This window comes from Chiloscyllium plagiosum, unplaced genomic scaffold (genome assembly GCF_037043375.1).
Source record: "Chiloscyllium plagiosum isolate Xiang-an unplaced genomic scaffold, Cpla_swu_hap1 HiC_scaffold_15, whole genome shotgun sequence".
Lineage (NCBI taxonomy): Eukaryota > Metazoa > Chordata > Chondrichthyes > Orectolobiformes > Hemiscylliidae > Chiloscyllium > Chiloscyllium plagiosum.
This window is the reverse complement of record NW_028270153.1, coordinates 26,989,285-27,004,009: the sequence shown is the minus strand read 5'-3', so window position 1 is coordinate 27,004,009 and position 14,725 is coordinate 26,989,285. Positions and strand designations below refer to the sequence as shown.

Sequence of the window (14,725 nt, the reverse complement as noted above, 5' to 3'; positions counted from 1 at the left end):
TAGCAAGAATAATGCATATCAGTGAGAAAGCATATTTTTCTGTAACAATCCTGCATCTGGACAATTCGAATATTTTCCAAAACTTGCTATAAATTAGTATTTCACTTGGTGTCGTACAACAGACATTTATTTGTTATTGTAACATGTAAATGCAGTTTTAAAAAAATAATCGTGTGAGGTCATCAGTGTAGTGTCAGAAGATAGGATTTTCGGGTATTTGTCCATGAAATCTTTGGGGAAAATGCTGAGAGTTGTTAACGAACTGCGAAACGGTCTTATCATACAAGGAGCAGCGACCAATTTCCTGCAAGGTTATTCTTCCATCTGATTTTATCTTTTATCTACCAATACAGAAGGCAATAACTCATCTGTCCTCAATTGAAGTGAAGGTTTCTTATGTTAAAGTCGCATGGGAAAATAAATGTGAAAATATTAAATATCTATAAATAATTTATGCACGTGATTGGTTCCATGATTCAGTATGAATTATAGTCTCTTTCCTTTGTAAGTCTTTTGTATTCAATTCTATAAAATGCCGTTTTGCATTCTATTTCCCGTTTCCAACCACAGTTATCATTAAAATAATCAGTCTCGATACAAGAATCTGCATGTACTTAGAGTAGGTGACCCTTATGACACGATATTGCATTCATTAAATACGATCTTTAAACACCAACCATGCAGACAGAAATTGAAAATCTGTATTTAACAATTCGCTAAAAGAAAAGCTCTGATAATTTATACCATCACTACCCCTGTTTTAATTCCGCAGCATGTAACAGCCAAACCCGAATGTGTAGATCTCACAATCATTATGGAGTTTGTAATTTGTCGTGAAATCGAATTACATGATATTAAAATAAAGTAACTCGTTGCTGGGTGAGCCTTTATTTGGGAGGATTAATGCGATTCATCAATTGACTAACGATTCGAATTTCTTTCGATTAATTTTATTTGTGTTGTTCATCTAGCAATATGTTGCTATGGTTTCCTGCCTAACCGTCAGAAATTAAAATATTTGTGCTTTCTCTACTTTTTTAAAAAAAGTCTTAAAGTCGTTTTGGTCTGGAACCTATAGGTGGAGCATTCATATGCAAATAATCTGTGGCTTGTGCCTTAAGTATCACTGTTAACATGGAGAACACAAGCGCCATTATCCTTCCAAATCGTCAAAAGAACGTAATCAATTTGTATTCAATCTGTTTTGCACAATGAGCATTCACCGATTGAAATACTTGTAATTCCACCGACTTCAACGCCAGAAATAACACCACCAAAATGTATTAGATATTGTCATTTATTTTGCCATATATGTATATGTATATTTATATTACACAATATATACTTCAAGATAAACTTCGCATTATACATTCCGCCATGTATAACCACACCACACAGACGGTTTAAAACATTTCCACATGTTCATGAAATAATCGCTTAGATAGCACATATATTCCTCTCCATATAATAAACATGGATTTTCAGACATTCCCAGTCTCTTGCCTGGAGACCTCGTTGTTGAAACCTTATAATGTTGGGATGCGAGTTGGTGACAACAAACCCCGCCAATACTGCATATTTGAAATACTCTGGAAATACTTCAAGGTGTTATTGAAGGTTGGCCCTGTCATCTCCACTTAGAAAACGCCGAATTATAATTGCACGAGCTGCCGCAATGCGGTCAGAATTTAAATGTAGATTTTTTTTTCATAGTTCCTGCACTTGATCGGTTTTAGGTAACAATTTGAGTTCTGTGCAAAATTAAAACGGGCGCCTATCTGAAGTGGTTTGTGGATCTGAGGGCGGGTGGGGGTGGGACGGGGTGGGAATGTGCCCCAAATGGCTCTCAGTCGCTTGTGTTGGAGGCGAAAGCCTCAATTAGTCCCTCCAGTGAATGGATGAAGCCGGACACACTGCATATAGAACCGATGACAAAGATGGAGACATCGAAAAAGACGTGGTGCCACTGCAGTTTTCGCCACAAAATTTTAAGATGGAAGAGACTTGGGAGCAGAAAACAGAGACCAGCACCCGTTAGGCTCCCAGTCAGGCCCATTAACAGAGCGAAATGGGGGATATACATGGCCATAAACAAGGTCAAGACCACTAGTATGCAGCGTAAAGCTAAACCCCATGATTTGAGTTTACCATCTACCCCATAACAATTCGTAAACATTGCAATCCTGCCCTCCTGGAAAAAGGATTTCTCTAAGACTTCAACAGCTGCGAAAAATGGCAGCGGATAGGAGAGCAAAGCTTTGGCCACGAGAAAAACGTTGACCACTGCCCTAATAGTAGAGGGGAGATTGTCTGTGATCACCTCTTTTGTCTCATCTGCCCAAGTTAGGTAGGCCACCAAGGCGAACAGTCCCTTCAATATGCACGCTGCAATATGAGTCCAGTTCATCATACTGTGGAATTCTTTGGGGCTTTTCATGTTGCCCTCCAGCGATGGCAGGAAGATCTGTGAAGTGTAGCTAAAGACAATAATACCGATGGAAATTGGGAACTTTTTCACATCAATATAGAACTTGACTTTATCCCAGGCCCAGTCCCGGGCTCGAGACAGACAGTAGGCGATCACTAAGATGTTAATCACAAAATGTGCCAGAGTACAGAGCAAACTGAACTTGGACACCGCTTTGAGATTTCTCAGGAACGCGCAAGGTAATAATATCGCAGTGGCCAAGATAGACCACGACTTTTGAGAGACGGGCAGATTCGGGAAACTGTTATACATAAGGTTGCCGCTTACAACCACATACAAAACGCAGGTCATTATTAACTCAATGATCTGGGCTACATTCACGACCCTACCGCCCAGCTTCGGAAAGCGAGGGGCACAGCAGGCATTGGCAATATCTACATAGGAGTCCCTTACTCTCACTAGCTCGCCGTCTTCGTTTTCCTCGTACAGGCAAGCAATCAGGATCTTTCCCGTGTAGCAACACACAACAGCAGCGAAAATGATTAAAAACAGTCCGAGATATCCTCCGTGCAGGATAGCATAAGGGAGGCCCAGGACGAACATACCCTGAAAGACAGACAATGCAATGTGGACACATTCCTTATCAATATCAATTCTCACAAGAAGCTGAGCACAGCTTTACAGAACAGGATGCATTAGTAAGGCATGTAGAAAATTATACGTTGCAGTTTAACTATGATATGGACATCAATGAATGCTGCATAAATTATGTCTTTTATGACAGCCTGCACTCCATATTATACAAGGCGTTATTGTTGCTCAAAGTAAATGATTAATCTTCAATAGCTAATAATACATTGTTACTTTCCCATGGCGGTCATTATTCTGCATTCTGTTTCAAGGCTATGCATCGGGTGCAGTAACATGCACAGTTTTAGAAAGCTCAAGTTAGATTCAAGTTAATTAAAGAGTCACATTCGCATAATTCTATTCTTCCAAAGGACAATGAAGCGATCACGTGCAATCTGCATCACTGTAACTTTATATTTATTTTATCATCAATTAAGAGCCAAAGTAGCCGCTCGTCACTACAGTTCAGATGAGGTATTCGATTTTTTAAATTTAAAGTAATGAATGGGAAAGGTGTCTATTTTACCTGGATGGCGTTGGTCACATTCCAGCCCGCTTCCCATGCAGTGATTTTGGGCTTCCCCTGAGCTGCTAATTCCACACACGGCTCTCCATTCTTGGAGGTTGAAGGGGGCAGCCCAGTCCCGTCCCTCTGGTAGTGACTGTCGCCCTCAGTCGCTGGCTCTGCCTCTCCGCTCACCTCTTCCGGCTTCAGAATGTCCATCTGCAGACCCTGACGGTGCTCATAGTCGAGGTCATCACACTGGGCAAACCCGACAGCTTCCTCGTCAGTCGCCGCTTGAAAGCCCATCCTGGCGAACACCCCGCTAACTTTCGCCTGAGATTTGTTCGATACGGAAGTAGCAACATTTGAAAGCTTGCTTTTTATAAGCGTCGCCATCGCCACTTGGTTCTTGGGAGACACTCTCTTGCAGAACAGGAAGCAATTTTGATTTGCACGGCAAAGCTTTGTGGAGGGGGGGGGGGGGGAGAGAGGAGTATGGGATCCCAAACTGCTATCTCCAAATCTTACTGAAAGTGTACCTGCCCTTCCAGGCGTTCCCGTGGATCATGACAGCTTTTCGAGTTGGAGTCTATAAGCTTGCCCGCCGCATCCTGTACCGCTCTCACTCACTGCAACGTGAAAGCAGCAAACCAGGGAAAGGCGTCGGAGCTTTCTCGCTCTCTGCCTCTGCGCAGATATCCCCCCCCCCCCCCAGTCTGAGCCGCCTGGGTCCCAGTTGGTTTCCTTCAGCCGGAATAATGCCAGTTCTGCTGTGGAGAGGTTTAGGGGACGAATGAAAGGCGACGTGTCACACAATTGACAACGCAAGCCATTGCTTTGCCAACCACGTCTCTAAAGCCGACAGGTTCATCCATTAGCCAGAAAGGCTGGGTGCATTCAGGTGGGAGGAGCGCTCGCCCCCCACCCCACCCACCTCCCGCCCCCCTCCCCGTCCTATCCACAATACTGCTCCAGTTCTTTGCATTATAAGAGATCGCAAGCTCTGTGATAACTTGCCATTAATATTTGCGTCAGCAACAGTAAAGTACAACGCATTAAAAGTGCCCAGTGAACTGGCATCTCTTTCTATATATTTCTGAAACGTACATCATATGACCCAGTGAGGCTATTGTTGACTAAGACACCCAGCTCCTGAACTAAAGCGACTCCAACTGTTCCTCTTCCGATGGAGAGGAGCAGAAGTTGCAAAGTGTCAGCTCTTAAAACGCTCCTTCCTAGATTCCTTACTCCCATTGGAATGAGACTAAATGGGATCTCTGGATCGGGCGCTCCAGAGCTTGACATCGATGTGCGCCGAATGTCGCATTTCTGGAGAACTGAACGCGAAATGCGGAAATGAATTCGTTTTTGCTGCCGGCGAAACATTATTGCGGTGATCCATATAGTTTACAAACCCAGTCAGATGTTTCTGAAATCGTGTGTCAGGGCACCATTTGCAATGTTTACCTGTGAATAATGAAATGCAGCATTGTGCAAAGTCTGGGTAATGAAATTAAGTAGTTTTCGAGCTGAGATTAGCAAATTAGAGATTTTTCCCTCCCAGTGCGGGGACAGTATAGCTGCCACAAACAAACATTACCAAACCCCTGGAGCCAGTCTTCCCTGACAGCAAATGCGAAACGTTGTTTTTGTAAAAAGTGCACATTTCCAAACTGTGCTTTTTCACAATTAATAACAGTTAAGAGACGCAAATATCCACTCCTGCTCTCAACCTGAAACAATGACCATAGATCTTCCTGTAACTAAAAAAAAACCCTTTAAATGAACTCTTTAAACCCAAATCTGGTTATCCCTTTAATTCTCAATGATCAACAGCCCATTCGTTTAAGATCTTCAAGTCACCGTTGTCGTCGGAATTGTGAAGGCAAGGTTGAAAAAAGCCACAGTCACATCTGCCTTTGTATGAAGCAGACTTTAGAACTCGCTCTCAAAACGGATGAACTTATCTGAAAGTTTTAACTTGCACTCGGTTTGTGGAAAGCCATTCTAAACCACCGGCTGCATTTCCGTTTCCTTGCATTTCTCTCAGGGACCGACTTGAAATGGACGGAGTGAGTTTGATGCAGCTGATCAACTCTCTGTGCCAAGGAATCCCCATGTTACGAAGTGCGGATTTGTTTGTATTGTACGGGAATGAGTGAAACGGACCTTGTTTATTGGAACGCATTTGACGATGAGCCAAACTTACCCTGCACCCGGATGGTCATAGTTGCATCTTCACAAAACACTAATGTAAATGTATTCAAAGTCGATTTGAATTCATGCAGTTTGATGTCTGAATGACGACCGGTTTCTGCAAATTTGTTTGACTGACCTTTATCGCCATGTGTTCAAAATGCAGCTTACATGCATTCTATTTTTAATTATTATCTTTTCACATCATTTATGGAGTTTTCCCTCTTTTTGCAAACGTTTTCTGTCTTTTGTTGTTGTTGCTAACCGATTGAATAATGTGAGGGTGAATCGGTTCTGCCCGATGAGACCAGAAAGTAGCGTTCCCCGTTTTACTTAAAATCTGGGTTTTTTTTCAAATGCAGGACGCAAGATCTTCTCAGAGCAGGAACAATAACTCCGTCCAGTGGTGTCGATGTTTAATTTTGATATGGATTTGCAATATGGAGGGTTCAAAATGATACGTTTTTCAAAATTTTGTACTAAATGTTGGCAGTAAACGGATAATCCCTGTGAAGTGAAATTACAGAAGGATTTGTAAACGGACACACTGACTTGCGAGGGGAAAAGTCCGTCACAGATGTGGCGAATTCCTTCAATCAGGAGTGATCGCCTTATTTCGGATGTGCAGTGAATTGCAAGGACCGATTTAAACATATTCGGATACTCTAGAAAACTGGCTAACTCATTGACAGTGAACTACAGAATTTTCTTCGCAAACGCAGGGTTTTTCAGATATAAAATCATTTAAAAATTTCGAATTGTTGTAGTATATTGTCAATTGATAGAATTTCAAAGGTTGGAAGTTAGTCTACGTAAAGTGCATGTTTAACCGTAAATAAACTGTGATTATACAGTGTTGTAACAATACTGTCTATTTTCTGACGTTGATGTTAAAACAAAAGCGTTGAAATTGCTTCTCTGAGCATTTTTTTTATTATTGCAAACCCGAGCATTTAGAAGCGATATTTGTTCATTATATAAATGCCGCAAAAAAAAGTTGTTGCTTTGTGCAGATAAATAATGTTAGCCAGCTGACCTAAAACGAGAGAGATTTCAATGTCTTCAGATTATATCCTAGACTTTAATTTGTGAAAGCTGCTCTCCGGGTGAAGGTAGATTAATATTTCCGCCCTTGTTGCCAGAATCTAAGTTCCAGACGAATACTTTCTTGGCAGCTTACCTGATTTACAAATGTCATCGGGCAGCATGCAGCTTCTGAGATTACAGTTTTATTGGGCACGGAAGAATGGTTCAGCGTTTATTTCTGTTCTTTCAAATCCATGTGACATCAGACAGGCCCTTGCATCACATTTTTGACAGTGTGATGACCATAGTTAGGTAGGTAAACCAACGGGCCATTCGTAATGGAAAAATAACTACTTTTCTTGACACCAAGCATTTTTGTTTGGTATCAGTGAGTTTTAACTTGCCTGCCTGTGCAGAATGGGATGGTAACTGTAACTTAATGCATCATTGATACAAAGTGGTTTCCAACACATTAACTCGAAAGCATCCGTACAATGTAAGAAAAAGTTTGGCGAACTTGCTTCCAAAAGCAATAAACTACTGGACCGAGTAACTGTAGCTATGACAACCAACTTGCGAGTTGAGACCCGATGAAGTGCAGCGTGAAGACAAATAAAATAGATTTGTGGGTAAGTTCATCTGAATGATTCCAAATGAAAGCAGGCTTCATGTTCACTCCGTACTATTCCATGTTTGCATTAAAATGACATCCTTGGAAATATCCCACTGTTGTGTAGTTTAGAAAAGAATATTGGTTACACGGTGGGACAGACATTCTTCTCTAGGTTTATCCGCATGAAGTCAATGAACTGAATAACCTTCTGTCCCATAATTACTGTTTTTTTTTAAATTCACTCGTGGGACGTGATGTCGCTCTCCGTCACTCGAATGACACTAACTTGAATTTAACGGAGTAATGTGATGCTGCTGCTGTCATTGCATTAGCAATCCAGAGACCGGAATAATGCGGAGAAGGAACGAATTCAAATCGCATCATGCTACCTGATAAGATTTAACGTTAATTAGTTAATTAATTAAGCAATAATGGCGACTATAAAGCAACTGGAGTATTGTGATCCACATCCTGTTTAATAATACCAGTTAGAAAGAAAAAAAATCTTACCCTTCATGTGACTTCAGACCATTTGCACTGGGGTCGATTCTGAACTGCTTTCTGTTATGAGTATCAAACAGGTGCGGAAAGGTAGCGCTGTGAGTGTGCCTACACCACAGGTATTGCAAAAATGTGACTCCTTGATTTGTCAAGGATAATTAAAAATGGAAAACAAATATGCTAACCTGAACAGTTAAAGCCAAATTTCATAATTAAAAACAACAGAAAATCCAAAAATGTAAATATGAATTTTAAGGAAGTTTCACTCAGATATAAGCAACATTACCCTGATTCAGCAACAAAGAAACTGAAGTTGGTCAATAGTAAGAAAAGGCATGTTTTTTGCTTCCATGTTTGTTTTTTTAATATATCAATAATAAGATCTAGCAGAATTTTGCAATTACAGAATGAAATGGGAAAGGAATGGGATTATCAGGGAGTGCAGATTCATAGCTCCTTGAACATGGAGTCGCAGGGAGATGGGATAGTGAGGAAGTTGTTTGGGATGCTTTCCTTTATTGGTCAGAATATTGAGTACAGGACGTGGGAGGTCATGTGGCAGCTGTACAGGATATTGGTTAGGCCACTATTGAAAAATTGTGTGCAATTCTGGTGTCCATCGTATCGGAAGGATGTTGTGAAACTTGAAAGGGTTCAGAAAGGATTTACAACGATGTTGCCAGAGTTGGAGGATTCGAGCTATAGGGAGAGGTTGAATAGGCTGGGTTTTTTTTTCCCTGGAGAATCGGAGGCTGATGGGCGACCTTATAGAGGTTTATTAAATCATGAATGGCATGGATAAGGATAAATAGACAAAGTATTTTCCCTGGGTTGGGGAGTCCAGAACTATAGGGCTTGGTTTAGGGTGAGAGGTGAAAGATATGAAAGAGATCTAAGGGTCAACGTTTTCACACAGAGGGTGGTACATGTATGGAATGAGCTGCGAGAGGAAGTGGTGGAGGCTAGTACAATTGCAACATTTAAAAGGCATTTGGATGGGTGTGTGAAGAGGAAGGGTTTGGAGGGATATGGGCCAGGTGCTGGTAGGTGGGACTAGATTGGGTTGGGATATCTGGTCGGCATGGATGGGTTGGACTGATGGGTTTGTTTCTGTGTTGTATATCTCTATCACTCTATGATTCTACGTGGAAGCTGTGAATCTGGAGTGTAAGAGCATGGTATAGCAGTTTAGATATATGCATCATAATGGAAGTTGAGGTAAACACAGGTGATGCACACACAAAAAAATGTTGCCTGCACTTACCGAGACAGTGGGCACAACATAATAAAAGCTGACAATAGTTAAGTTGTAAAAAGAATGAATGGTTTGTAATATATAGCATTTCTGACAATCACCTTGGATTCTCAAAGTGATTTACAGACAAGGAAGTATCTTCAAAGTATCGTCGTTGTTGAGTACAGGAAGTATAGCAGCCAGTCTGTGCATACCAAACACCAGAAAATTGTATTGTTTTGAGGGCAAATAACCTGTTTCATGTGATGTTCGTTGAGGGATAAGTACTGGTGAGCACATTAGTGATGACTCCCAATGCCTTTCTTCAAATTAAGTCAGTTCATTCATCAACAATTACAGGGATAATCAACCATCACGCTACTACCTATGGAATGAGTTACCAATGTTGTCAACTTTTATATCTGATTAATCTTCCAGGTTTTCAAATCTAGACATTCTCAATATTTTTGACTGAGTGAATGATGACAGACTGAATGTATATCAGCAGTTTATTTGTTTTATTGACTTGTTGGCCACATTTCTTTAGGTCTTTTGTTATGAATTTTCATTGGTTTACATGCTGATCAGCATTTCTCAAGTTGAAAGAGATACTTGGATGAACAATTGTATAGCAAAATGGTTTTTGAAAGAATTGTACATCTATGAGGTTACAGATGTTTCAAGTTTTCTTCTAATCAATTATGTTTAAACTTGTAATTACTCATGATAATATGGGAGCTTCAACTCCAATTCTCCATAAGCAAAGAGGTACTACTAATAATGTGATGCTAAAGCTAAGCTATTGACAGACAATATAGGTGTTTTCATTTGTTAATAGCAGATTATAATAAAGCAGGTTTATTTTGTTACTTTAAATTATGTATGACATAACATTATGTCTCAGTAAGCAATAATTCCAGCTGACCTATCAAGTCACTACTGTTCTTCTGATAGATCAAGCTAACTATATTTATGCAGTCAACACAAACCAGGTGCAATATGTAAGAATTATCCCTGCTTCCCCAATGCATAGCATGCACCTTTCACCTCAACCCACACCGACATCCCCACCCCTCCCCCAACACACACACACACATGCACACCTATATTCCAATCTCATTTAAGGAACTCCTCATCATAACTTTGTATCCCCAACACTCCCAGTATCTGTGCTGATAATTTTTAAAATCAACATCATTTCTTGTCAGTTTTGTAATGTTTGCAGTTCTGGTGGTGTCTGCTTCAAATTGGGATGATAACTGTTGTGTGGGGCACTTCAACCATGGCCAACATATTATCTTCACATCCTGTAAAGAGAACAGAACATATTAAGCACTTGTATTTTTGTATTGTACTAACATAGTTTATGTACTCGGTAAAACCTGTAAATATGTTCTAGACTTACATAACTTACATTGTTCTGTACTCTCCTCTAACTTTCAATCCACTTACCACTTTGAACAAATCTGTGATATGTTTCTCATTTGCTTAAGTTTAATATATGTACCAATTTGTTGAACATTGCACCATCCTGTTACAGTTTTATAACTTCAGGATACTGTGATTTTGTTAATTGAAAGTGTTCTCATCAATACATTCTCTCTTCTATCAGGACACAGTTAATGTCATTTACCAACCATTGTGTTTGCCATTCTGTACTTTTTCAAATTATATCCTTGCTCACACTTCTGTGTGTCTTTAGGAACTTTTATATTTATATCTTTGCAACAACAACCTTTTATTGTGTTCTTATATATTTTGTCCTGTTCATACAGCACCCCATAATTGTGGCCTATATTTGCTCTATGTTAAGCAACACCCCAACTTTAAAAATCTCATCCATGCTTTCAACTTCTTCAAGAGGTTGACTTTCTTTATCTTTGTAATATCCTCAAACAGGACACCCTTGAATGTTAGCATTCTTTTAATTCTGGTCTCGACCATCCAAACTTTTAATTACTCCATCTTAAACTCTAGACCTCCACAACAAACCCCCTCCCAACCCCTGCTCACAGTAAGCCTCTTCATCACTTCAACTGCCATTTCCTACTTGAAGATGCTCCATAAAACTATCTGTTTATCTAAGTATCTATTCAAATATCATACTGATTCTTTCTGTGATGCAGATTAAGAATTGTTTAATTCATTCCTCTAAAACAATTTGGGATGTTTTTAAAATCATGTTAAAGGTACTATATAAACTTTTGTGGTTGCATTGTCTTACTTTATAGTGATATCATGCTTTATTTCCATGATCTTTATTAAATTGGCCAATGTCTTCCAGATCCATAATCAGGCCCTCCAAATAGATATTCTAGAATTCAGTATTTCTGAGATCCATCCAGATTTAACTACTACTTTGCACAATCAGGGGTTACCTTCCTCCATCAAAGGGTAAGGTTGTGGGGGAAGGGTAATATCATAAGGGGGTTTAGTTAGTTAATTTGGCTTGATGATGACAGTGCAGTGCAAAATCAAACCAACAACATCCCAGTTTGATTATGGTAGTTCATGGAGCCCCATAGACCCTCAGTGCTTGTGGAATGTTGCCCTCCAAGCTGTACAAAAACAATTGTCTCTCTATAATGGAACAAAATATCTATGGGGTGCTTTATGGGCTATGCCTGATAACCTTACTCCCTTAAAAAATCATTTGGGTCACTTTTATGTAAGTTCCAAAGGTTTCATTTAATGTTCAACTTTGCCCATTGCAGATTTTCACCCACAGTGGAGTTCTAGTACTTGTAGAGTCATTTTAAAAAATGCTGTGCATAATCCCCAATGTGTAGGATTCAGGATTGACTGATAATTAACCCTGCAGTATGGTAAGTGGCCTGCTAAGAGTACATAAGTGCCTACTACATTCCCTGTTTCTTAAAATACCATTATGATCAACCATTACATGCATGTTAAATCTGTACTCCACACTCATTTACAGATAAATGAAATACTGGAAGCTTAAAAATAGTCAAAGTACCATTTCATATTATAGTTGCAAGTTGGGTTAAATGTTTAAAAATATGTTAGTATTTATGATAGCTACATCTAACAAGTCCTTAAAAATACTACCCTCATAGACATATCATTAGCTTTTTCCAAACTTCTGGCAAATATGTACTCAATCATGACGAAAATGAACTTATGAAGATCTGTTCTTTTTCAAAATTCAAATAATTCTTTGCAACAGTCAAACAATCAAAATGTTAATAATCTTCACTCCTTCACAGATAACAGTGAATCTGCTGCCTGTCTGATAAGAAAACAGCCTGCTTAGTTTGTCACAATTACAATAATGGTAAATCACACTTCTTTTCTGACAATGTGCTATATCACCTTGTCACCCCAGCATCTCACCCAAATTGCATATGCTTCTTTGCAACGAATAGTTCAAGTATTGCATTCTAATACTTAATAAAGTAGGATGATCTTCATTTAGCCCCATTGTTGACATTAATAAAGTTGGCATTGTGATAGATGTGCCCCATTTGATGGAAAATACAAAAATAATACTCAGTAATAGCATTTACTAAAAATACAGAAATAAATTTGCTAAATGAAATCAGTTCAACATTGCTTTTGATTTGTGTTTCATATACTGTTACAGTAATTAGTAAGGTTGCAAGTTGAGCAAAAATTCAACATTTGCACACATCACTAAATATTTGAGCACTATATTTGTTTGAATTATCATGTTTCTAGGTGGCTAATCCATTAAATAATAGATTGTATAGCACTAGTTCACAGGTTTAAATCAGTACTGTACCTGTTTAAAACATGCAAGCCAGCAGACCTAAGTTATACTTCGGTTTATCCCACAAAAGCTGAATTCCCTTAATGGGCGCATTCATGCATGCACTGATACATATGGGTACATAACAGTTCTTAATACTGCAGATTATTGTTAACTTGCTTTATAATTGTTATCCTCACACAGTCTAATGGCATCCTTACATGGAATCTAGCTGGTAACAATTCAGTGGATCAATTGCTTTGAAATGCTCCTTACGAAGAGAATATCCTCAATGTTGCAGAGGTGTAGCAGACATGAGAAAAATATATCACAAATTTTAAAAAAAAATCAGCAAGAACAATGCGCATTTTATGATGAGAGATTTATTCTATACGAATTGAAATAAGAAATGGAACTTGAACAGGAAGCATTATTCATCACTTTTGGAATGCGTTCTGTCGCGAAATTCTGGTAAAGCTGTATTTATCCCGGAACTAAACTCGCTCCAAACTGTTGAGACATCGCTTTATGCTAAAGTAAATTTGACGTTACCTGTCATTAATCCACTGTAACTGGAAGCCAATTTTTTTTTTCAGGTGATATCACCATCTTTAGAATCTGACTGAAAGCGATGGAAACGGCTCCGTAAACCTTCATCCTTCACACGGGGTTGCAACCCCTCGCCTAAGTACGCGCTAAACTGTTAGGAAAACTAATTCTCAGTTTCAGGCTTTGAGAGGTAGTTCCGCAATCCTTTGGTGTGCAATGCGTTAACTTGTCAAACAGTACAACTGCTTCCACGAAAAATATTTACGTTTTAACTACATTAAACACATCTTGCTTTATCGCGATGTGTAAAACTCTTCATAAGTAGTGGACTTTCTATTTTGCTACGTTACCCTTCTCCAGCACATCTTCCAAGCTTATTGCACTTACAAACAATAAGAAACCATTAATTTCAGAGCCGCCACTCTGACCAACTGACAAAATGATCACTTTTAAAGAGGCTGGTCTGCAAAAGCCAGACAAGTAATGACAATAAAGGCTGAGAGTTTGGTAGTCTAATGTTGGTCAACAGTGAGATTAGTTTTAATACGATCCTAACGCCGAATCATCGAAGTTTATTGTGATACCTACTTGCATTGTGTCAATTTAAATTGCATGTTTTCTTCTCTTCACACAGTTTTAACTGTGACTGTCAATCAACATTAGCCCATTCTGCGGAAGACACTGTCCAAGAAGGCACTGGTTTTTAGATGTATTAGCTGGGGATCCAAGGCGCGCTGCCAGATATAGACAAAGACACTGAATTGCTTTAGCTGTAAGTGTAAATAAAACACTGATGTGAAACACACATCTCTGTATTCAGAGATCGGCTTTAGCTCGTCGCCTTGAGACTTCTGAATAAACGATAGTAATCATCAGAGAAAGATTCCGTGATCTCCCACAGGTGCCTTGTCCAATCTTACGGGTTTAGACTTCTTAGCCAATACTGTCATTGGAAGCCTCAGCTGAACGTTTCCTTAAATTACAAGGGCTGGGCTTGGCAAGTGACTGATTCTATCATTGCGCTGAACGGAAACCAAAGGTAGAAGCCTCAGTGTAGGATCGGGATGAGGAGCTCTTGCTTCCAAAACTGAAATGAAAGAAATGTTAAGATATTTTAAGGTTCTGACCTTCCACCTTTGGAAACCGTGGTTTAATTCTCACACCTTGCTTAATTCAATACCGAGAGAGAGGTTTTGAAAGGATGGAAGAGTATGGATCACAGCATAGAATCTGAACATTGAATGAAAGTTCCCACTTTCATTCAATGAATCTAAATCTGAATAAAAATGTTCAGGACAGTTTTACACAGTTCA

General features: G+C 39.4%; 1 protein-coding gene and 1 long non-coding RNA gene across 2 annotated transcripts; both read right to left on the bottom strand.

Moving 5' to 3' along the window:
- Positions 1-1,279: 1,279 nt before the first annotated feature.
- On the bottom strand, positions 1,280-4,437 carry slc32a1 (solute carrier family 32 member 1). The gene is made up of 2 exons (XM_043710563.2): positions 3,585-4,437; positions 1,280-3,034 (listed from the first exon to the last, which is right to left on the bottom strand). Exons 1-2 carry the CDS (start codon positions 3,957-3,959, stop codon positions 1,847-1,849), a joined length of 1,563 nt encoding a protein of 520 aa, XP_043566498.1. The 5' UTR covers positions 3,960-4,437; the 3' UTR covers positions 1,280-1,846.
- Positions 4,438-9,628: 5,191 nt separating this feature from the next.
- On the bottom strand, positions 9,629-14,479 carry LOC122560182 (uncharacterized). The gene is made up of 2 exons (XR_006314685.2): positions 14,001-14,479; positions 9,629-10,440 (listed from the first exon to the last, which is right to left on the bottom strand). It is a non-coding gene; the product is annotated as an uncharacterized LOC122560182 (long non-coding RNA).
- Between the last annotated feature and the right edge of the window lie 246 nt (positions 14,480-14,725).